The sequence below is a fragment of the Plecotus auritus genome (genome assembly GCF_963455305.1).
Source record: "Plecotus auritus genome assembly, chromosome: 1".
Lineage (NCBI taxonomy): Eukaryota > Metazoa > Chordata > Mammalia > Chiroptera > Vespertilionidae > Plecotus > Plecotus auritus.
The window spans coordinates 49669987-49695604 of NC_137770.1; the positions used below are offsets into that span (position 1 = coordinate 49669987).

The following is a 25618-nucleotide window of genomic DNA, read 5'->3' on the forward strand; positions in this document are numbered from 1 at the left end:
AGAATTACTGAATTGGAGCTGGGGTGAACCCCAGAAATGATTTAGTCTAGTCCCTTCAATAACTGGAAGGTGAGCCTCAGAAATAAAATGACTATAGAGCTGTGGTTAGAATCCATGTCCCTGTCACCCAGTCCAGTGCTCTATTATACCTGCCACTTTCTTTTAACTTACAGAATTTGCTTATTTTCTCCTACCTGCCTAGTATCAAGTTCCTTTCAAATAGTCTTTTTTTATCTTCCAATTCAACTTTCAGGGAAATGGATACTTCAATTAAAATTATCTCTCAGACTAACGGTTTTCCCTTACCTAAGTTGTAGTGACAATAGCATTTTGTATTGCTTTATTGTTTCCATCAGCTTCCTACAGTTTGGGGAAACATACCATTCTTTAAAACTTTCCAATGACAACTCTAGTTTATTTGGCACAGTATATAGGTGGTAGAAAAGGTGGCAGAAAACGGGTATGGCACCAGCACAGCCCCAATCAGGAGAAAAACATCAGCCCTGTTCTTTTCAGCTCTAGTCTGACTGTTATGCTAAGCTAATGCAATAAATGATGTGGTGGGAGAGGATCCTTTCATGGTCTTTGTTCATTTTTTTTTCACACAGGGAATGAATACCAGGCACAGTCCTTATACAAAATTCATATTTTGTTTTAAATTTTTTTCAGGCTTATGGTGTTTGTGAAACAGCAAACCAATCTCCATTTTCTCCTTTGTTACAAGAGTTCCATAAATTGAAACCTAACAGGTTGGAATATGTTCTTAATTATCTACTCAGTCCTTGAATTATTCTGCTTCTGGTATTGGCCAAAATTGTCTAAGGTAGATGGAAGAGATAATCACAATAGCCCAAACTACTGAGAGCTTTTGTATTTTGTAAATACAAATCAATAAAAACAAAAATTTAAGATGTGCATTTTCCCAATGATTAAATATGACTAGATTTAGTGGGCAATCCAAACCCTTAAAAAGTTTAACTTTCCTGCAGAACCCTTCAGAACTTAAAAGACCTCTGGCATAACTCACCAGCTAGCACTCCTTAGAATTTAGCATACTCAATGCAATGGCTAAATTTAAAAACTTACCCTTACAGAGTAATAACTACTATTAGAAAGAAATCATAGATAGCACTTGAGAATATTTACATACAAGTTTAACAAGTCAAGATGGCTAACTGACTTTTCAGGATAATATAATAGATAATTTTTTTTTTAATCAAAGTTAAAAAAACTAAAAAGTAGGGTCAAGCAGCAAAGTTATTTCTACTAAACTACCTTGGGTCCTAAATTGTCATAATATTTTTAAATTTAATGTTTCTTACTTGAGACAGTTTGTCTCATGAGACTGTTCAGGATGAAGATACTTGAAATGCAATCAAAGCCATTTTCTATTACTTCTGGTTTCTTGGACTGCTCCCAAGATCCAACCATGCCCAAGGCAGCATTAAGTCTATACTTGATAAAAGTTCAGTTACTTTATCATTTTCAACTCACTACCTATTTTTTCCTTCTCTTAAATAATTTTGTAAAAAACTGACTACTAATTTTCAGTAAAATAAGGAGTGATGGAGCCTCTTCCTGGGTCTAGACAGGGTTATGTATGAAAGTACAGAGATTAATTACTTCCCTTGTACTTCCGGTAGTACTTTTTCCAAGAAAAGCATAATTGAACTACATGTCTAAAATCAAAGCTGAATTCACACACTGGTGCCTCCAACTCCATGTTTACTCTGTAATGAAAGGACCTATAATATCTCATTCATCAGAATCAAATATTCTATGGCTATATCCAAAGCAAAGGGAAAATGTAATCTGACAACATAAAGAATAGTCCCCCTATAACTGTTTATTAGAATATGAATATATTCCAAATCAATAACTAAAAAAAAAAGCCAAGTTACAGAGCATGCATAAAATACAAAGTAGTGATTTACAAACAGATAAGTTGTCATACTAATACACTAAAATAAGAAAACCAAAATGACAAGCCACAGCAATGCCTTCAGTGTGCCCCACACATCATGAGCATTGCAAAAGACAGGAGATTAACTGTGAAACATAGTAATCTATGCAATCCCACACATATATATATTTTGGGGATATTCCACCATCCTGAATAGAGTCACTTCAATTGACACAACTTTCAGAACACTGCAGAGTAAGTGCTTAATATTATCCACAAGAAAGTAAAACTAAATATTAGTGTGCACATTTGTGAATGAGAAACTAGTTGCTCCACTGATTTCAATAACGTAGTAGAAGAAAACTATTTCAGGTCTGTATAATGGCCTAAATACATTTTATTTAAACTCAAAGTACTATTTCATCTTAAGTACTAAAAGAATACATGCCTTTAAGTGATACTACTTGAGTAGAAATTAACCTCTCACTGTATTCTTTTGACATATTGAAACCAGGTATTTAACTGGACTATATTCCATAATATAATGCAAAACTAAAAAATCAGCATTATTAAAACAATTATCCATGCCTGCTGGTGAATATGGTGATAAAACTAGGTTGCATTTCATTTAATGGAAGGTTTTGAGACAAAAATTACCACTTCACAATTTGATACTAAGAGCATTAAACCAGTTATTGCCTGAGCAATAAAATGCCATCTAATCTACTGCTGGGAAATTAGATAAATTAAATGACTTATCATTAAACTTAGGCTGCCTGATCATTCCAACAGAAGCACCTCGAATAGAACTCCACCAGTCTCTCCAGTTCCCAGCCTCCAGAACCCATAACCATACCACAACTGAAAACCACAATACAGACTTCTGTGTTTATTAAGATAATTCTTGCCCAGAAAAAAAGGTGCCCTCTTGAATCAACTTTGATGCTTACAAAAAGTACATAACCCTATTAAGGCATTTTAGAAAGTGACTTCCAGAATAATGGAAAATTTTCAAGCTCTCAAAATCCTATTATGTTTATAGGGCAATTCTTAGCTTTGTGATAATATATACTGCACTGAGAGAAGAGTGCATGAATTGTAAGCTGCTCTGTGGCAAAATGATAGTTTATTTCTAAAGTCTTCTTAGCTTGATTTGATCAAGACCAACAGATCTGAGCTTCAAGTGATCAAGTTCTATTATGTACTACAGTGACAGGTTTCCATGATGAAAAGGAAACAATCATTGAAGAATCCAAACATTCAGTTTATTAAACTAAGGCTAGTGAAGCCATAGCATGAAAAAAAGCTGCAGTCATTCGGGACAAATGGATAATTTTATAAAGCTAAAATCAAGACTTAAAACACAGAAAATTTGTTAAGTATGAGGAAGTAATAAAACACAAAAGTGACCACAAGAATTACAAATATATTTAAATCTCAGACCTGGGAAATGGACTATACACAGCCTTCTATAGGAGAAGAGAAATGCCTTATATGTTCTGACAGCACTGCACCTTTGGCTTATTTTCAGTGGTTGGTGGAACATGAATAGGAACCACATTGTTGCTTGGAGACATGTCATTTTCACGTCTGTCTGACATTTGCTTCTGGGAAACAATGCGGTATATCTCTGAGTGAGGGGGAAAAAAGAAACAGCAATACTCAGTGTTGAACGGACCCATCGAATAGTTGACATAAAAGATACATAAAGGTAGACGATACATTCACAGAGAAAACTGCAAATAAACTGAACAGAGAATGCATAAATTTAAAGTTTTATTGTCAAACAGCCACTGATTAGAGTCAACCTATTATTTTAACAATTTCCCTTGGATTAAGAAAAACAAAGGTTTTCCATTTCAGAGGGAAAGATTCACCAGTCAATTAATAAATCTTGCTTTAAAGAAATTTTATTGTTTATGGGTTTAAACCATGAGAGCCCTGGCTAGATGGCTCAGTTGGTTGGAGTGTCATCCGTACACCAAAAGGTTTGATTCCTGGTCAGGGCACATACCTATGTTGTGAGTTCGATCCCAGGCAAGTACGTACAAGAGGCAAACAGTTGCTGTTGCTGTTTTCTTTCTTTCTCTCTCTCTCTCTCTCTCTCTCTCTCTCTCTCTCTCTCTCTCTCTCTCTCTCTCTCTCTCCCCCCCCTTCCTCTCTTCCTCCCCCCCCCCACCCCCCGCCATCTTCTCCCTCTCTCTAAAAATCAATGAAAATATATCCTCGGATGAGTATTAAAAAATTAATTAGACCATGAGAGTATTTTCATTGTATTCTTAGCAAAAAACCTATATACACTGACACTGAACCACAGAAAAATAAAAATAAATTTGTACTATTACGCACATTAAGGTATTTTTCTTAGCTATATAGGGAAAAGCCCAATTTCATAAACATGCTAAAATCCCAAAGAATTCTTGGAACAGGAGGGAAAGATCATGTTTATCACTGCCTCCTACACTAAAGATAAATTGTAATTAAATAATTATTCCAAACAGGCAACTTAAGATTTTATATGACACTTATCAATACTATTTAATGTCTACTTCTTCCACTAAAAGTTAAACTCTATAAGGAACAAAACTGTCTACTTCATTCATTGCTATATCTCCAGCTTATAGCAAATAGTAAAGGTCTGATAAGTAACTAACTGCATGAATGTTATTAAATTCCTCTACAGCAAGTATCTTTAACACATTTTATTTGGTCTTATATTGCATTACCTAAGAGTATTTCCCTCTGTCTATATTATGTATCTTATTTATCTTTGTTCTCCCAATGCTTCCCCTCACCCCAAATATCCTCAAAAGGTAAGGGAATTCTAAAAATACAACAAAATAATATGATATGCCCTACTATTATGATGTACTATGAAAGATACAATGTATTCCCATGAAGGACATCTATGTATTCCTGCCAAAAATATTTAAAATGTTTTTATCATGAGGAAACAACTAGATAAATTCAGATTGAGGGACACTCTACCAAACAACCAGCTAAGACTCTTCAAAAAAGTTGCCATAAAATACATTTTTAAAATGGGGTAAATGTTTTATATCTGTGCACTCCAATACAGTAGCCACTTATTTAAATTAACTAAATAAAATTTAAAATTCGATTCCTCTGTTCACTAGTCATATATGTATTTTTTAACATATTTTTATTGATTTCAGAGAGGCAGGGAGAAGGAAAGAGAGATGGAAACCTCAATAATGAGAGAGAATCATCAACTGGCTGCCTCCTGCACGCCCCCTCCGGGGGATCCAGCCCACAACACAGGCCTGTGCTCTGACCAGGAATCGAACTCTGATTGCCTGGGTCATAGGTGGATGCTCAACCACTGAGCCCATGCCAGCCAGGCTATATATACATTATATATATATATATATATATATATATATATATATATATATATATATATATATATATATATATTTATTTATTATATATATTTATTATATATATTTATTATATATGTATTTATTTATTATATATATATTTATTATATATATATATTTTTTTTTTAATTGATTTCAGAGAGGATGGGAGTGGGAAAGAGACAGAAACATCCATGATGAGAAAGAATAACTGATGGGCTTCTTCCTGCATGCCCCAAACTGGGGATCAAACCCACAACCCTGTCAGGTACCCTGACTGGGAATCGAACTGTGACCTCCTGGTTCATAGGTTGATGCTCAACCACTGAGCCACACCAGCCGGGCAGCACTAGCTATATTTCAAGTATTCAATAACAACCTGTTATCAGTGGTACTCTATTTGATACCCCACATATAAAACAATTCCATCAATGCAATTGACCAGACCCTAGATTTAAAATGTAATAACCAAATCTATAAAGGACATTAGTACACACAGGAAAAACTACTGCACATTATATAATGTAGTATAAACACAAATTTCTTAGGTATGGTATTGTTATTATGTAGGAGATTACCTTGTTCTTAGGAGAGAAAATACTCAAGTATTTAGTAGTAAAGTGCCAAAATGTTTACAAACTATTTTCCAAAGATTGAGCAAAGGGGGGAGGGAGGAGTATTTATACACATATAGAAATAAACTAAATGTGACAAGTTGATGATTCTAGATGAATAGTATAAGATATTCACTACATTATTTCTGTAATACTTGAAAATTTTAAAAACATAAAGTTATAAGATAAAAGGAAGTGAAATTGTGTTTTCAAAATGCTCCAAGAACATGTCAACCAACTGCAATATGAACATCTTTTGGATTCTAATTTGAAGTGTAAAAAAAAAAATAGCTTAAGATAGGAAATTTTAAGATTGTTTGGATAATAAATGATAATAAGACACTACTGCCAATTTCTAAGTGATTTTGTTATACATCATAAAATGATATACATCATAAAATGTTTACAAATGAAATTATGTAATACCTGGGATTTGTTTCAAAATAATGGTGGGGGGGAGTAGGTGGAGGAAAGATTGGCCATAAGATGGCTGACAGCTACATGGGAGTTCATGATACTATTCTACTCTTAGTATGTTGGAATCTTTCCATAACAAAAAGTTAAAGAGAAAGAAATGTACAAACTGAATATATTTTCTCCAAATTAAAAACTAATTTTCCTAAAGCTGAACAGCAAGCTGTACTGCTAGTCAACTGAATGCATAAACTAACAGAAACACTGACAGCTAGTGTGCCCTTTTTTAGGATTTAAGTGGGGAGGGAGTGGTACTAAAATTTATGTTTGAGAAGGATGACACTGGTTCAAAGCTTAAGAAGCATCAAAAGGAAAAATAGATTACAATAAAGAAAGACTACTGACTAGAATTTTTTAAAAAAACAGGGCCAACAAAGGATATGGAGTCTTCATTTAGATTATTTTCATTGAAAAGGGATGGGACCAGAGTGTTTCAAAGGTAAAAAGATAGTCATTCAATCAGACTACTGGCTAAAGAATAAAGATAATCATCAACTTACTGTAAAACTATACCATTCATTCTTTTCTAAAAATATATATTTTTATTGATTTCAGAGAGGAGGAGAGAGGGAGAGAGATAGAAACATCAATGATGAGAGAGAATCATCAATCAGCTGCTTCCTATACACCCCCTACTGAGGACTGAGCTCCCAACCTGGGCATATGCCCTGACCAGGAATCAAACCGTGACCTCCTGGTTCATAAGTCGACCCTCAACCACTGAGCTGGGCTATACTATTCATTCTTTATTCTTTACGTTTTCTCTCTAATCCCAAACTGGATGGCTGGTTCTTTTTCAAGTGCAAATGAATAAATGTGACCCTCTACAAATTTTAACTTCTCAACAAGTTATATTAAACATTACGTTAGGAGAACCAAAACAAAAAAATATTTTGCAGGTTCTTACATGAAAAGCCAATACTGGAAGGAAGGAAAAGGAAGAATTCCAGAGAACATAGAAAGTTAAATAATTAAAGAGATCTTATTACAAAGCAAGAAATTTGAGCAGTGTTGTATAACTGCCTACAAGTACTGTATACTGTTTTGTAGAAATGGATCACTTTTACATTTGCTGCAGTCACCAAAAAGATACCTGCTAATAAAAATAATAAGGCAATAAATCAAGAGGAAAATATTGGTCAGAAAATAAGAGATAATCTCATTTAGAAACAAATGTATATGATACACCAATTCCTGTGCAGTCCCCTTTCAAGATGTTCAAAGAATAGGTAAGGTTAGAAAGAAAAGGAATTCTGCTTTATCTTTCTTATATAAGAATCTCTTATCGACCTAAATATGAAGTAAAACGTTAATATAAGATAGCTTTAAATATAACCAGATAAAGTTAAATAAAAAAGACATATATCTATTTCTACTCTAATGGCAGTATGGATCAAGTTGCAAAGTAAATTCTAAGGAAGTCAAATGCCACTGTTCCAAATTGGGGAACAAAAAAGCTAAAATTCTTCAGTGACTCCAAAAATTGTGAAAATAGCAGAGGCCTGAGTTATTCCACTAGAGCCTAGATCAGAAATTTTTGGGTGTTCTTCAAACCCAATGCTCACCAGGTCCAAGTAAGTTTCTCAAAGGTCAAAAAATTCTCCAATTTAATTACTGGCACGTATTTAAAAGTTGCCACATTCCAAGAACAAAGCTACTACGCCTAAATAAGAGATTCTCACTACTCTAGTAAAATTACAGAAGCTCCCTCCTCCTCCTGTCCATCTGCAGGGGATACAGTGCAAAACCCCAAGTGGATGCCTAAAACCACAGATAGCACCTAATCCTATATATACTATGTTTTTTCCTATACATACAAACCATTTCACCAAATGGAATTACATTTTACAGGTTAAGTTCTCTTAGGCATATCTATTAGAATCATCTAGGCATTACTACTCTTGTGCTTTGGGGCCATTATTAAGCAAAATAAGGGTTACTTGAACACAAGAACTGCTATATAGTCATCTGATAAAAAAAAAGGGCTACTAAGTGACTAATGAGTAGGCTAGTGAATACAGCAGGAAACACAGGACAAAGGGGTGATTGACATCCTGGACAGGATGGAGTGGAAGGACACAAGATTTCACCACACTACTCAAAACGGTGTGTAATTTAAAACTTACAAATTGTTGATTTCTGGAATTTAATATTTTTGGACCACAGCTGACTGTGGGTAACTAAAACTGAGGAAAGTAAAACTGCAGATAAGGGAAGACTACTGTAATGCCTGAAAACTCTTACTCCACTTTTAAGTCAATATGCTAAGTGAATTAAAATCCTTTCAAACACAAAAAGATTTAGTCTTCATACTAAAAAGATGACTTGGACTTATTAATTTAATGTAAAAAACTGACAGATATCACCTTAACCAAGTGACCAAAGTTATTATCACTAGTAATGAATAAAACAAACCAGTATCATGAGCCTCCTAATATGATGCACTAAGCACTTTCATAATGTTCCTGCTAAAAATACATAACCTGAATTTAATCATGAGGAAACAGTAGACAAAAACCCAAATTCAGTAACTGTATCCTTCAAAAAATTACAATATAGAGAAGACTGACAAACTGTTTCAGATTAGTAGAAACTATAAAGATACAACAGCGAAATATAATGTGTGATCTAATTCCAGACTTTATTTTGCTAACAATTGGAACAACTAGGAAAATCTGAATAAGGTCTGTAGTTAAACATTGATGTTTAAAGTTACTACTTAACTCTAACTTTGAGAATTATACTATAATTAAGAAAAAGAATGTTCTTGTTTTTAGGAAATGCACAATAAAAAGTACTTAGGTATAAAGGTCAACATGTCTATCATTTGAAATGGTACTAAAAAATAATATGTATACATTGAGAGAGAAGAAAAAATAAAGCAGATATGGTAAAATATCAACATTTGGGTTAATATGGGTGAAGGGTATTTGCCTATTCTTTTACTATGATTGTAACTTTTCTTTAAGGTTGAAATTGTCAAAATTCAAAGTTAAAAGAAAAAAATAAGACTATGGAAATTATGGATTAAAAACTTTAATGAGTTTGATAAAAGAATGAAAAGCAGAGACTGAGCAATCTATCAGATTCACTCAGGTACTACCTAATTATCTCTTAAAAATACCATCAGCAAAATTGTGTCATGGAGTTACAGTCAAATTCATAGATGTCAAAAATGCCATGGATCTATTCTAAAATAAGCAACACAATTAACTTAGGAGTAATATTGTAGATAAATTTTTCAATATATAATTTTAAAATTAAAAAGCTGTTTTTTCCTTTTGTTTAAATATATATATTTTATTGTTGATAGTATTATAGATGTCTCCCACTCTCCCGCCCCCTTTTAATCCTCTCCTTTCAGCCCCTACCCATCCCCCCAGGTCTTCACCCCGCTATTGCCTGTGTCCATGGGCTAGAAACTATTCTTTTCTTACAGCAACATCAATATACAATGTAAATGCTCCCTCAATACTGTTAACACTTAAGGTGAACTAAGCTTAATGAGTATTTTTCTCTTTCCTGTTTCTTTCAATGCATTAATACTCCCACTGGTAAAAAAAAAAAAAAAAAAAAAAAGTTTCGAACAAACATCTTAACACTTGCAAAACAACACAGATGTCTGCTGCCATATGCAGTGATTTCTGATCCCACAGATGAACACAGATTTATGTAGGAAATTGAGGAAATAGTGAATATAGAGAGGAAAAGTGGTAGTGAGTGAAGCTAAAGTCTTATTTGTTTTCAAGCAACATTAGTCAAGCAATAACAAAAGTTTAATCTAGAGTAAATTATTAAAAAAAAATAGCCAGATGTTTTTCATCTTTAAGGACAAAACAGCTCCATTTTAAGTATATATCACTGTTTATGACTAGTTCAGGTTTAAGTAGATCATAAGTTCAATGTCACAAATGATGCATACAATAGTCCACAACAGATGGAAGACTTGGTCTCACCTTTACTTAATATCAGAATAAATGGGCCAGAAATTGGATCAGAATAAGTGGGCTAGAATTATATCAGAGGAGATACAATTGGACATAAAAAATATCCCAACAACAGCCCTAACTGGTTTGGCTCAATGGATAGAGCATCAGCCTGCGGACTCAAGGGTCCCAGGTTTGATTCTGGTCAAGGGCATGTACCTTGGTTGTGGGCACATACCCAGTAGGGAGTGTGCAAGAGGCAGCTGATCAATGTTTCTTTCTCATCGATGTTTCTAACTCTCTATCCCTCTCCCTTCCTCTCTGTAAAAAATCAATAAAATATATTTTTAAAAAAGAAAAAAAAAAAATCCCAACAACAAGGACTGACTACAAATTTTTTCAAGTGACATTTTTAGAGGCCTTGAGACTCAGACCTTCAAGATAACTTTTTTTCTCTTTCCTGTTTCTCTTTCCTTATTTTAAGACACTATAAATCTGAGAACCAGGGAGATTCAATGACCTTAGTTATAGAGGGAGTGGGAGCAAATAGTTAAAGAGTAAAAGCCTACCCTCCTAAGTCTAAATTTAGTATTATCCTACATATTGAGTCAACAGAAGTCACATAAGTGGTTATAAAGGAAAAAAGTAGGATTTACAGACGTACTGCATATTTAATCAAATCTTGCCTGTTTGAAATGATCTGCAATGAAACCACACACAAGATGCTATATAAAAGCTACTGTATTCCAAAGACTATTTATCCAACCCCAGCACCATTTCTTTTAGTTACTATTTTTTGATAACAGAAAATAATTCTAATAAGATAGGTATATGAATCACCAATATTTAGGGGTTTTTTTAGCTAAATTTTTTCATACCTTAATTGCTATTTAGCTACTAATTTATCAAATGTTCACTATGTACCAGGGATAGCTAAATATTTTATATGCATGAACTCATGTACACATTTTGGAATCTAGAGTAGATGTCTCAGTGACAGGCAATTCTTTTCTATGGATTATAATAGAGACAAAAACCTTGAAGTCACATCCTAACAGTTGAGTCAAATCGTATCACAGGTATTTGTTATAAATTCAGACTCTCACCAAAAAGAAAATAACAGAATTGCCCAAAACATATTTCAATTTTACAGACACAAAAAAAAAAAAGTAAGGCCTAAAAAAGATTAAGTAACTAGCCTAAGATTATAGAACCCAAGTTAGGCTTCCAAGTCCATGCTTTTTAAATCCTAGGCTTATCCCTGCCTTTTTAGAGTAAAATAAGACATTTAAAAGTTAAAACCTGTTTACATCTAATACAAGTGCTATATATAAAGAATCTTGTTAAATTATAATTGAAAACATTTATTTAACCATTTCTCCATAGACTTTTTTAGAACAAGACTATCCTATGTATTAAAACTAGCAAGCTCTTGCCCAGCTCAGTGGATGAGAATCAACCTACGAACCAGGAGGTCATGGTTTGATTCTGTGGTCAGGGCACATGCCCGGGGTTTCGGGCTGGATCCCCAGTGCAGGACATGCAGGAGGCAGCCAATCAATGATTCTCTCTCTTCATTGATGTTTCTCTCTCTCTCTCCCTTCCTCTGTGAAATCAATAAAAATATATATAAAAACAAATAACTAGCAAGTTCTTAAAAGTAACATATAATTTTAAAGTACTTAAAACAACCTATCAAAGTACTTAATAGAGGATTAAGATTAATAAAGTCAAGGTATATATGAGTCATCACAAATAAAATGCCTTCTTATCCTTGAGGTTGACCTAGTCTGCATATCCACATTTCAAAACAGCATGAACTTTGTTCCTTCCCTACTACTTAAACTTTTCTATATGCAATCACTGGCTGATTTTTTCCAGAGTTGACACTCTGCTTCTTCTACGGTATGTCAGAAGAGAATTTTACTTTTTGTTTTTCATTTAAATTTTTAAGAACATATTTTTCCCTAGCTGCTTCTATAACACACATCAGAATCTAGAATGCCTTTATTTTATTGAATTTCAATAAGGCATTTGTTATATCTTTCCATAGCCAGGATTTCAATATTTATCTTAGAAAGTACATTTAAGCATTACTCTGTGACCATGAATTATAGAATACATGGATCATAATAATAGAAGTGAGCAAATAATTTTCTAAGTATTTTCCCGCTGTAAACCAGATAAATTAGAATGATTAAAGTTCAATAAGCAAAAATTGTAACTAATTTTATGGCTCTTGCTCTAGTAGCTTTCTCAAATGATAGTCATCTCAGAGAGTGTGACAGTTTGTTTTCCCAATTAATTTAAGTTATCTCCCTAAAACTTTTATTTCCCACTGGTATAATCTGAAAATGCAAGTCTTACCTGTCAGAATTGTCTGAAAAGCAGCTTCTACATTTGTAGAGTCTAGAGCTGATGTCTCAATGAATGACAAACCATTCTTTTCTGTGGGGAGACGCAAAAACTTCAGTGTTGTCCTAAGTTAATACAAGAGATGCAATACACTCAAGGCTTTAAATGGAAATATAAAAGACCTTTCCTTTCCTTTTTTTAAAATTAATTTTAGAGAGAGAGGAAGGGAGAGAGGGGGATGTGGGGAGAAGAGGGAGAGAGAAATAATTGATTTGTTGTTCCACTTTCCCAACTTCTTGGCAATAAGGGTACCATTCTACTTACACTATAGTAGATTAAAATTAACCATAAGAAATTTTCATTGAATTCATTAAAATAAATAGTTATACCTAAATACTACCATGAGAATGATAACACTACTCAAAATATAGTAAACTTATCAAATATCCTGATACTTCTATCTCTTATGGTCCTTTAACCACACAGCTATAGTATAAACAAGGATGGGTATATAAGATTCACTTAGAATTCTGTAACTATATTATTTGAAATAAAGCTTCTTGCCTGGAAAACCAAAAATCAGCATAATCACTAGTGGAGGCTCACAACCTTCATTAGCCAAGAATGTACAATGTTGCCTTCTAATAGAATGCCCTTCCAGAACAGTAGCAAGAGATAGGCAGACCCCTGTAAAGCTTAAAAAGTTTTCATTCCTAAGCAGCTGAATGCCTATGAACCTTGACACTCCCTGGTCTACTACTTTTCGGACCCACACAGAGCAGCCTTGGTAAACACAGAGACATAATGGAAAAAGAAACAAGAATACAGGGAGAGAAAAGGAGACAGTATTTATATTCAATTTCTGGCAGCAGAAACTCAAAATACTATAGTGTTTTAATGACTCAAAATTAAGCAAAAGAGCCCAACAGTTATCATATACTTTAAAAACAACAATCCTTGCTGAGCATTTATTATTTATTCATATTTACTTTTCTGAAACTACTGTAACTGATTAACCTCATTGGAAGGGTTATCAAAACTGAAAATATGACAGTAAGAAATACAGAATCACTGTAATAACATGAAACTCATATCACTAACCTGCAAAAGCTCTTGCTTCATCTGTAGGAACTGCCCTGAGATGACGCAAATCACTCTTATTGCCCACAAGCATGATAACAATGTTACTATCAGCATGATCTCTCAGTTCTTTCAGCCATCGCTCTACATTTTCATATGTGAGATGTTTAGCAATGTCATAAACCAACAAGGCACCTACAGCTCCACGATAGTATCTGAAAACAGAAACATATGTAACTATTAGAAAACAACCACAAAATAGAAGGAAACACTAGGAAGAACTAAATATATGGATTATATATATTTTAATGTTTTTACTGATTTTAGAGAGAGAGGAAGGGAGATTAAGAGGGAGAGAGAGAACATCAATTGGTTGCCTCCTGCACACCACCTACTGGGGAGCCCACAACCCAGGCATGTGCTCCAACCAGGAATCGAAACAATCTTTTGGTGCATGGAACTGAGAACTCAACCAACTGAGCCACACCAGCTAGGGCATGGATTATATATTTTTAAAAACACATTTATAAATAAATTTTTTTAAATATATTTTTATTGATTTTTTACAGAGAGGAAGGGAGAGGGATAGAGAGTCAGAAACATTGATGGGAGAGAAACATTGATCAGCTGCCTCCTGCACACCTCCTACTGGGGATGTGCCCACAACTAAGGTACATGCCCTTGACCGGAATCGAACCTGGGACCTTTCAGTCCGCAGGCCAACGCTCTATCCACTGAGCCAACCAGTTAGGGCTTATAAATAAATTTCAAAATCCTAATACTGGCATTCTTAAAAGGGGAAAAAAACCTTTTCGGATAACAAAAGTTAGCTAATTCATTTAATGGCAACCAATTCACTTGATGGCAGCCTATTTCACAGAACTTAAAAAACTATTGAGACTTACGCTGATGTTATAGCTCGATATCGCTCTTGCCCAGCCGTATCCCATATCTGTGCCTTTATTGTTTTTCCATCAACCTGGATGCTTCTTGTTGCAAACTCTACTCCAATGGTGCTCTTGCTTTCAAGATTAAACTCATTTCGAGTAAATCGAGACAGGAGATTACTCTTTCCAACACCAGAATCTCCGATAAGGACAACTGAAAAGACAAAGAACTTTAAGATGAATGAGACAAGCACACCACCTTAAAACAGCAATTTTCAAGTGGTGTGCCACAAAAATTTTTTCTTTTTTTTTCTTTTTTTTGCCACAAAAATTTTTTCAACATGCAATACCTGACTATTTAGCCAGAAGCACCAACTTCTTTTCTCTTAGATTATCAAATAAAAGAATGATACCACAACAATAGCTGTCCAGTGTGAATGAATTAAAATTATACCTACTTTTCTGTCAAATTGACAAAAATATATTCTTTTGGTGTGCTGCAGAATTTTAGTAGTTTGTGTGTGCCATGAGGTAGAAAAGGTTGAAAACTGCTGCCTTAGAAGGTAACTTGAAAGATAAATCCTAAACCAAATGAACAATTTGTGACTCTAACTTGTATCAGACATGAAAAAAAACCGAAGGATATAGTTGGTGGTAGAAAGAGAAAAAATGAGTATTATGTTCTTGGTTTCATCAAAGACTAGGTATGACCTCAGGACTCACACCTGGGCAAAATGAAATACATTTAACATATGAGGCATCAGGTTTATAAACTTTGCCACCCAGATCACAGAAACAACATTTGCATTTAACAGAATGGCAGGAAACTAGACACTCCTCCAAAAAACAAACACTCTATCCACTAAGTTTAACAGGGACCCTAGGAAGCTGACTAATAATTCTGAGCCAATAGGGAACATACACTTTTACTTACCACTTCATGATTTGTTTAAAAAAAAAAAAAGGTTTTGTGTTTTAAAATTGATTCATTGAGAGAGAAAGAAAAACATCAATTTGTTGTTCCACTTCTTTATGCACTTATTGGCTGCTTCTTGTATGTGCTCTGAACTGAGATCGAACCTACAATCTTGGTATATAGGGACGACGTTCTAACCAACTAAGCTACCCAGCCAGGGCTTTAAAACAGGTTTTGATTAGATGAAATCATTTCCTATAATTACTATTTAGGAGACAGTTTACTTACTAACTAATAAACACATGGGGATTCTTTTTCACCCAAGGCAATATTCCCCTTAAGAATTTCAAAAACAATGGGGATATAGGCAGTTAAATTATTTTAAAGCATGTCTATCAAAATTTAAAGAACAAAATGAGTTCACTGATTTACAAGATCTAAGCCTGATAAAACTTTTTTCCTCTGTAAAAATTTTATAGGCATTTCAGGAAATATTATACTTATTCCTATTGTAAACTACTAATGCTTCTTCTTACTTCTTACTAGCTAGCTAATTGATCTAGACACCAGGACTACAAAATCAAATATGCAAGAATAACACCAAATAAGACCACACCTTACTAAAGAAATTGGGATTTGGTGGAATGAACAGGGAGTGGGGAGGGACATAAAAACTGAGAGGTAAAAAATAAAATAAAATAAAAATAATAAAATAAAATAAACTGAGAGGCAGCCCTAGCCATTTTTGCTCGGTGGATAGAGCAAAAATATATATACTGGACTAAATTTTTAAAAAATATATTTTATTGATTTTTTTACAGAGAGAAAGGCAGAGGGATAGAGAGTCAGAAACATCGATGAGAGAGAAACATCGATCAACTGCCTCCTGCACACCCCCTACTGAGAATGTGCCCGCAACCAAGGTACATGCCCTTGACCAGAATCGAACCTGGGACCCTTCAACGAGGGTCTGCAGGCCAATGCTCCATCCACTGAGCCAAACCAGTCAGGGCTGGACTAAATTTTTTTAAATTTTTTTATTTATTGAGTTGAAAGAGAAAAAAGAAACACCAAAAAATATATATTTTTGTCAATAAAAATATATTTAAAAAACAACAACTGAGAGGCAGGTGTGGCTTAGTGATTGAGCATGGACACATGAACCAGGAGGTCACAGTTCAATTCCTGGTGAGGGCATATGCCCAGGTTTCAAGCTCAATTCTCAGTAGGGGGTGTGCAGCTGATTGATGATTCTCTCTCATCACTGATGTTTTTCTATCTCTCTTTCCCTCTCCTCCCTTCCACTTTCTGAAATCAATAAAAATTATTGTGTTTTTTTTTAAACTGTGAGAGTTCACTGTATTCTGGTCAGAGGACGAAGAGAATCCATTATGCATTCCTTCCCTGCTATAAGAGCGGATAGAAGCTGGCCTCTGGGCAGTCTTGGAGGGAGTATATTATCAAATGCATATCGTTCTGGTTTCCTTTATCAGCTGATTCAGCAAGAAATCATCCAGGCAGCAGTGATTCCATGCATCACAAGGAGTTATTTCTAGCTATATAGTCAAGTAGAGGTGGCAAAATATTGTGGCAAATACAGATATTATAATAAATGCCTTAAAGTGGATACCAAAGAATATATTAAGGTTATGAAAGTAACATACAAAAACAATACACTTCCAATTTTATAGGAAGGTTGGTTTATATGTTAGTTTTCAAGGCCCACCATTCTGGATGTGAAATCAAATCCCAATTTCAGTCATAGAGTCTACCCTCTTAACAGGACACTCACTATTGCCTCTCAGTGAAAGAGGCTGAGTGTTCTGCAGAGGAAACCTCCTTTGAATCATTTTTGGCCCCACACTAGCACTGAGGTATAAAGCCTCACTTTAAGTGGGAATAGGAAAGAAAAGAAACTCAAAAAAGTTAACTATTTCAGATATCAATCAGTAGTTCAGGAGCCAAAGAGCAAGACATCTAGAATGACAACACCTTTAGAAAATAAAACACCATCTCCTTACCACAAAAACTCTAGCCCTTTAAAGTTTTTTATGTCTTCCCTTTTGACCTCCACTTTAATAACTATGTTCATTGTCTCCCCATCCTCAAATCTTTATGCCATCATAAAGTAAGTTAGTGAGGGCATTTTTCCCCCTCAATGTAACCAATTAACATTATGAAAAATAGAACCTTTAGCTAAAAATAATTCAAGACTTATAAATGCTTTATACAGTATAAAATAGTTATCTCAACAAGACATAGACAAGATTGCTAGAATTAATATTAGCAACTTGTTAAAGGATTATATCTTAAATTCAACAGAAGATAATGTTTAAGAATAGTGCTGCCAAGATGATGCTGAGAAATGACACGATAAGGAAAGCTGCTTCTATTCAGTTACCAAATGAGAAACCAAACTAAGAAGTAAACATTTAGGCTCACTAAAAAAAAAAAAAAAAAGAAAAAAAAGATTTTTAGTAAGAATAGATTAAATTATCTAAGCAACAGAAGAGAATTCACTGGCTCTGATTTAAAAATCAAACCAAAGCTCTAGCCCGTTTGGCTTAGTGGATAGAGCTTTGGCTGGCGGACTGAAGGGTCCTGGGTTCGATTCTGGTCAAGGGCATATGCCTGGGTTGCGGGCCTGATCCCCAGTAGTGGGGTGTGCAGAAGGCAGCCAATCTATGATTCTCTCTCATCATTAATGTTTCTATCTCTCTCTCTCCCTTCCTCTTTGAAATCAATAAAAATACATTTAAAAATTTTTTCATGGACTCAAACTTAATTTCTAATCAGTTTCTTTCATTAAGATGGGAATATTTAATTGCATTTTTAAAATGTAACATACAATATAATCACACTATATAGTTCAAGAAAGGAATTTGCAGTGACTTTCCTATTTTCCATAACTAGTATCTTAGGTTAAAAGTACTTTAAACATTCTATAACTATAGCCATCATCTATACTAATAATCTATACCAGGGATCCTCAAACTACGGCCCGCGGGCCACATGCAGCCCGCCAAGAACATTTATCCAGCCCGCTGGGTGCCGCTGCCTGTCCTGCTTAGCAGCCGACTCATCCCGGGCCCGCAGTGCACATAGGAATTTGTTCATAGTTGTTTTTTTTTAACTATAGTCCGGCCCTCCAGCGGTCTGAGGGACAGTGAACTGGCCCCCTGTTTACAAAGTTTGAGGACCCCTGATATACTAATAAAAGGGTAATATGCTAGTTAGACCGGGTTGACTGGACATCTTCCCAACGTCCGACTTCCTCCCGGACAAAGCCACAGTGGCAGGGGCCGAGGCAGAGGCAGTTAGGGGGCAGCCAGGCTGGCAGGGGGGCAGTTAGGGGCGACCAGGCTGGCAGGGGGGAAGTTAGGGGGCGACCAAGCTGGCAGGGGGGGCAGTTAGGGGGCAACCAGGCCAGCAGAGGGGGCAGTTAGAGGGTGGCCAGGCCGGCAGGGGGGCAGTTAGGGGGCAACCAGGTTGGCAGGGGGCAGTTAGGGGGAGACCAGGACGGCAGGAGACCACTTAGGGGGCAACCAGGTCGGCAGGGGACCAGTTAGGGGATGATTAGACTGGCAAGCAGAGGCAGTTAGGGGGCGATTAGGTAGGCATGTAGAGTGGTTACGGGCAATCAGGCAGACAGGCAGACGAGCAGTTAAGAGCCAGCAGTCCCAGATTGCGAGAGGGGTGTCCCGGTTTGGAGAGGGCGCAGGCCAGGCTGAAGGACCCCCACCTGTGCACAAATTTTGTGCATCGGGCCTCTAGTCATAGATATAAAAGCCTAATATGCTAAGTGTCCAACCAATCAGTCGACCAGTTGCTATGACATGCACTGACCATCGGGGGCAGACACTCCAACCAGGAGGTTAGCTTGCTGCTGGGGTTCGGCCAATCTGGACTGGGCGAGATAGGCCGGACATGCCCTGGAGCCCTCCTGTGGTCCCTTCCCAACTGGCCAACCTCCTGCGAACCCTCCCAGACCAGATTGAGAGAGGCACAGGCCAGGCCAAGGGACCCCACCATTGCACAAATCCATGCACCGGGCCTCTAGTAAAATATATAAACACAAAACAGCATCTATACTAGTATATGAAACAACTATAGCATTTCTAAAACAGCCTGACAGTATTTATTACCACTTGGTTAACCTTATCTGAATTTTAAGTATCATCTCTAACCCTAAAACTAAATTTGGTTTAATATATATCAAATATTTAGGCTGCTAAATGCCATAAAACATTACACATATTAATTATGTTAATTAAAATTTCCACCTATTCAACCACATTTAGTTTTATACACTCCCTTGCAAACTAATATACTGGACTGAATTTTTTTACTTTTTTATTTATTGAGTTGAAAGAGAAAAAAAGAAACATCAATTTGTTGTTCCCCTATTTATGCATTCATTGGTTGATTCTTGTATCTGACTGGGGATCAAACCCACAATGGGTGGGCAAACTTTTTGACTCGAGGGCCACAATGGGTTCTTAAACTGGACCGGAAGGCCAGAACAAAAGCATGGATGGAGTGTTTGTGTGAACTAATATAAATTCAAAGTAAAGGAGCGGAGGGGAGAGCAAGAGAACCGGCTAGAACAGCCGGATCTGGCCCACGGGCCGTAGTTTGCCCACGGCTGGTGTATCAGGACAATGCTGTAACCAACTGTACTATCCTGCCAGGCTGGACTAAAATTTAATTCAACAAATCAATCATATTATATCAGATCTATAAGTTAACACCTGAAGAAAAAATTGATAATTTTCATACTGGTTTTTACAAATAAACTTGGAGATCTTTCTACTCTTCGAACTACAGAATGGGGCAAAAGTAGGCTTATAGTTGTGAGTACTCAAAACAGTTTATTCTTGTATTATTATTTACTAGAGGCCTGGTGCACGACATTCGTGCGGGGGGTGAGGGGGCTCAGCCTGGCCTGCGTCCTCTCACAGACCGGGACCCCTCGGGGGATGTCCGACTGACGGCTTAAGCTGGCAGTCGGATATCCTTAACGCTGCCATGGAGGCGGGAGAGGCTCCTGCCACTGCCGCTGCACTCGCCAGCTGTGAGCCCAGCTTCTGACTGAGCGGCGCTCCCCCTGTGGGAGTGCACTGACCACCAGGGGGCAGCTGCTGCATTGAGCATCTGCCCCTTGGTGGTCAGTGCGTATCATAGCGACTGGTCATTCCACCGTTCAGTCGATTTGCATATTAGAGTTTTATTATATAGGATTAGTTATTGTATTATTTTCATACGAACAAATGTAAACCTACTTTTGCCTCATCCTGTATATTCATAGTACCTCACCAAAAGAATCTTCATAATAAGGCTGAAATCTAGACATGTTTTCCAGACTCAGCAGAATCTGAGTTGCTCAACCAAAAATTTTGAAAGAAAACTACCAAGATGCAAGACAGCAAAGTTCCTACGATCATTTCCACAGATAATTAGCTGATAATTATTACTGACCTTCAATGAGATTAAAAAGAAAACGGTGTAAATACCTAGGTAATCCAGGTATTTTCAGAAAATGTGAGTGAGTGGATTAGTGTCTACCACAATATTTGTAAATAGGAACTATGGTTGATGCTTACTTCACTTATGTGTTCTACAGGGCCTTAACCACACTGTGGTTTAAAATAAAAAGTCAAGTTTTTAAAAATAAAATCAATCCCCTACCAAAAGTCTTAATGTTAACTAAAAAGTAATGTTCAAGAATTCATATTAACTGTCCTGCTCTCCCCACATTCGGACCACCTATACTAATCAAAATACAGCTTTTTTTTTTTTTTAATTGATTTTAGAGAGAAAGGAAGGGACAAGGAGAGAAGGAGAGAGAAACATTGATTGGCTGCCTCCCATATTCGCCCAACCAAGGTATGTGCCCTGACCAGAATCTGGTTTTCAGTGTACAGGGCCAGGACAATATCTCTTCATTTTTAACTGGTTAGGGTTACAAACTAACTTCCATTCCCTCAACTATTAAGTTTGCTAGGTAAGCTTTCTTCCAAGTAGAGAGCTGCAGCCTATCTCACGTCTAGGATGAAACCATTTTAAAATAGAATTATTATTAATTCATTTTAAATAATAATAATTGTATAAATAAGAATTTGGCTAAATAATCAGCACTGAAATTAAAAAAAAAAATAGTGACTCATATCCTGTAAGAACTTTAAGTGGAAATCCTTTTCAGCAGAATTTTTTAAACATCCCACCTTAAACAGCAAAATGAAACCATAACCCATGGAAACTAAGTACTTTAGAAGTTCCTAGTTTTAAATTTCCTTACTAATATTTAAATGCTCTTATATTTATAAAGATTTATGGTTAAAAAAACCTGACAAGATCACAGTAACTTCTTTCACATTATTACCATTTATTGAGTCCTCACAGAAACTAAAATTTTATAACCAGTCCCATTTCATTCTCACAACAGTCCTGAGAGATACGTACTATTTCCTTTTTATAAAGGAGGGAATTGAGGCTAAAAAAGTTAACTTTCTCAAGGTCACAAAACAAATTTAAGACCTGAGTCAGGATTTGAATGGGCCTCTGTGATTCCAAAGCCCTATGCTCTCAATCATTGTTAGTAGGATGTTCTAAGCCCAAAATTAAGTTAAAACTCCTTAAGCCAACCCAGGATAATATTCTTAGTGAAAAAGAAATGGCTTCTATAAATCAACATTTAGGTTCCAAACCAAACAGAAGGAATACTCTGAAAGTCTATCTTGTTCTGAATTAATTACTTCAAAGGTAGCTAGCTGCTCAATGCCACTGCACCTCATTAAAAAAAAAATAAAAATTCTCCCTTTAATAGCTAAACTTGTCTCCAGGGTCTCACTTAAGTAATTTCACCTGATCTCAGATGACTTCAGCAAACAGTATATAAAATGCATTAGGTACCCTCTTCTTGTAAATGACTTCCCACCAAGGAAGGCAGGGGGTAATATACTGAACATATTCACCTCATATAATAGAATATTCTGGCCCAGAGGAGTAAGTAGTGATAAGGGTATCATCAGCTAGTATGCCGAGATTTGCAAAGTATTGGTAAAGTAAAGAAATGTTACCTGCTTCATTTGGTCAATCATTATTACTTAGCACCCAATTGCAAAGTCAGACACTGTCACCATGCTTAACACTCTTTTTAAACTCCACCCTCCACTGTAAAGCTTTAACAGCAATGGCTTCTTCCTCCCTGGTAATGATCTTTGTTCAACATAACCACTGATGGCTGCCCTCCTAATTCAGGAGCAAAGAAAGAACATCAGAGAGAGAGCCCATTCACTGAACAAAAAAAAAAATTATTTACTGTACTCTTTTCTCATTGAAAACTGTACCCTTTATCTCTGTTGATTAAAAAAAAAAAAAAAAAACTATTTGGATTCTGTCCGGACTAACCAATAAGCAATTCTTTCTATCCACTCCTCACCCTCCAATATGTTTTGTCTTATAATAAATATTTAATTTGACCAAAGAGCACACAACTTCTCCCCGCCACCCACTTTTTGGGAAAGGTATGTAGCCAACTAGGACTCTTCCCTTTCTGTTCTAAAAACAGGTTGGATCCTCCCAGTGCTGCAGCAGGAAGCGACCAGTCCATAGCGATAAAGCAAGCTAGTATTTGTGCAGCGCACAACCTTTCCTGCTCAGGAACTGGGCCTTCAGGTCTGGCAGGGATAACAGCCACCACCCATCCGCAACCCCTTCTCGCGAGCAGAGTCAAGAGTCATCCCGGGCTGGTTGCCGCTGGGGAGAGAGGGTAGGAGAGAAAAGGCTAGGTGGGGAATCACCAGTCTGCCGGGTCACTGCGACAAGTGCGTGCGTGGTGACGGACAATCCCCTCTTGCCCTACGCCCCACCCTCGGGGTCGCGCAGTCGACCAGGAGAGCGCGCAAAACTATTTGGGGAGGGAAGGTACAGAAAGAGCTACCAATCCCGGGGGCAGTGCGAGGTTACTGACGGCGAGAGCTGTGGGGCGTGTGTGGGGCCGCTGGCCGCTCAGATTTTAACCAGGGCCTGGCCCCAGGATGGAAAATGGCTAGGAGAGCTGTTTGTCCGAGGGGAAGGTGGGGCTGTGAGGAAACGCGGAGGGGCGGCTCGCCAGAGGGGAAAGCGAGGCAGATAAGGAAAGACCTGTAGTGGCGGTCTGCGCCGAGGCTAGGTGAAGAGCGAAGCGAAGGGCGGGTCAAAGAGGTGCAAGGAAGGGGAGTGAGTCCGGCCGAGTGCACACTGAGGGGGAGGGGGCGCCAAATCCGAAGGATAAGATGGTGGGAGGGGCGACCCCTGAGAAGGGGCCTAAAACCCGGGAAAGGAAGATGATTTGGGAGAAGGCAGCCCGCCGTCAGGACACTCGGTGAGGGGCTCTGAGGCTAGCGAAGGCCTATGAGGAGGTCGCTATGAGACGGGTTGGTGTTGGCCAGGACTATCCCCACCCCGTCTGAAGGAAGGAAAAGTGCTGAGCTGGGAGGCCACGGGTCAAACCACACTGAGAGGGAAAGGCTGAGGAAGGCCAATTTCAGTACTGAGGTAGCCTCACGCGGGTCCCCCGGGAGTGTCCCGGGCCCCCGAACGAGAGTCGGTGGAGAGTGGGAGAGCCCATGGCCTCACCTTTGAAGAGGTAGTCGTACTCGTCGTCGCGGGTGCCCATTGCGCGGCCGAGGAGTGAAGGGGCGGGAGCAGCAGTGGTATCGGTGGGACCAGGGGGCGTCGCTGCAGGGGTAACCCAAGCGCCGAGCTTCAGCTGCTTGACCGGGTAAAGAACCCCTCCCTGACATACGTCACTTCCGGTAGACCTCAGGGAAAGTACTTCCGGGGAGGCTGCGGCCCGCCCCTGAGCCCAGAAAGGGAGGGCCGTGCGAGTACTGTGTGTGTTCCAATTTTCACCTCCTCCTGGAGGCTCAAAGGAGAAACAGCCCTGACTCCTAGCTGATTACACTGCTTTCAGCCGCTCACCATACTCTAAGTGTCCCCTCCCTCATTTTCCGCACCTCCTTGCTTGAATAGATCATTTTTCCTTCTTCATGGTGGGTTCGTGGATGGGGGAGGGGTAATTAGACAGCCGAAGGAAGTTTCCCATACATGGTGGTTCCATGGTGTAATGGTTAGCACTCTGGACTCTGAATCCAGCGATCCGAGTTCAAATCTCGGTGGAACCTGTACCATTTAGGCTTTTCTGGCCAACACTTTTAATTCTTTTCTTTATTCACTAAGTGATAATTGTTATGACTACGATATATCTTTAAAGAGAGTTTCATAAAATTTAACCTTTTGCCTACGAAGATCTCACAAATGTACCCCTTCAATCCTGTACTTTCTGTCACCTGGGTGCCTCCTAAACAACCTATTCACTTCTCCCTTTTTTAAACCTGGGCCCTTTTCCTCAAACCTTAGTTGAAAAGCTTGGATTAATTTGATTTCTTTTTTCTAGAATTTTCAACCTCCCAACTTTATTCAAGAGCAGGCTCTTTTCACTCACATCTTTCCTCCAAAGTCTCTCCAACTATTTCCAGATGTCATTCAGAGAATTTCGCCCACCCACCTTATCAAGATTCATCAAGAACTTCTTGAGCCACATCCTCTAAGACAGCGACTTTCAACCAGAGTGCCACGGCAAACTGGTGTGCTGCAAGAATTTTTAAAATGTGCAATACCTGACTATAGTCAGGGGCACTGACCTCTTTTCCCTTAGACTGTCGAGTTTTAAAATGACAACAGCCAACGCAACAATAGCCATCTGATTTGAATGAATCAAAATTATACCTAATATTTTTTGTCAGATTGGCAAAAAATATAATACAGTTTCGGGCATGCCGTAAAATTTTAATAATTCCTGTATTCCATGAAATGAAAAAAGTTGAAAATCACTGCTGTAAGTTAAACTCATTTACATAATTAAGTAATTTGATGCAGAGCAAAGATGGCAATTTCCATTTTAGCAGAAATGTGGATACTAAGATAAGTGATTTGCCAAAGATCATGCAGCAGGGTGTCTCTATATTTAGAGTTATTATTCCAAAAACTTTTCCCATTTATTGCCCCCCTCCCCCTGCCCATATCACCTATATGCAAATC

General features: G+C 37.3%; 1 protein-coding gene across 1 annotated transcript; it reads right to left on the reverse strand.

Moving 5' to 3' along the window:
- Positions 1 to 1825: 1825 nt before the first annotated feature.
- RAB11A (RAB11A, member RAS oncogene family) lies at positions 1826 to 24334 on the reverse strand. Its single transcript, XM_080664704.1, has 5 exons — positions 24155 to 24334; positions 14638 to 14833; positions 13754 to 13947; positions 12665 to 12745; positions 1826 to 3533 (listed from the first exon to the last, which is right to left on the reverse strand). Exons 1-5 carry the CDS (start codon positions 24192 to 24194, stop codon positions 3394 to 3396), a joined length of 651 nt encoding a protein of 216 aa, XP_080520830.1. The 5' UTR covers positions 24195 to 24334; the 3' UTR covers positions 1826 to 3393.
- Between the last annotated feature and the right edge of the window lie 1284 nt (positions 24335 to 25618).

Excerpts from the sequence above, each read along its gene's own strand:
- RAB11A (XM_080664704.1), bottom strand. The coding sequence starts at position 24,194 with ATGGGCACCCGCGACGACGAGTACGACTACCTCTTCAAAG. Across the intron at positions 14,834-24,154 it reads GTACGACTACCTCTTCAAAG|TTGTCCTTATCGGAGATTCT; the intron begins GTGAGGCCATGG and ends TTGTCTTTTCAG. Across the intron at positions 3,534-12,664 it reads TTTTCAGACAATTCTGACAG|AGATATACCGCATTGTTTCC; the intron begins GTAAGACTTGCA and ends CCCCTCACTCAG.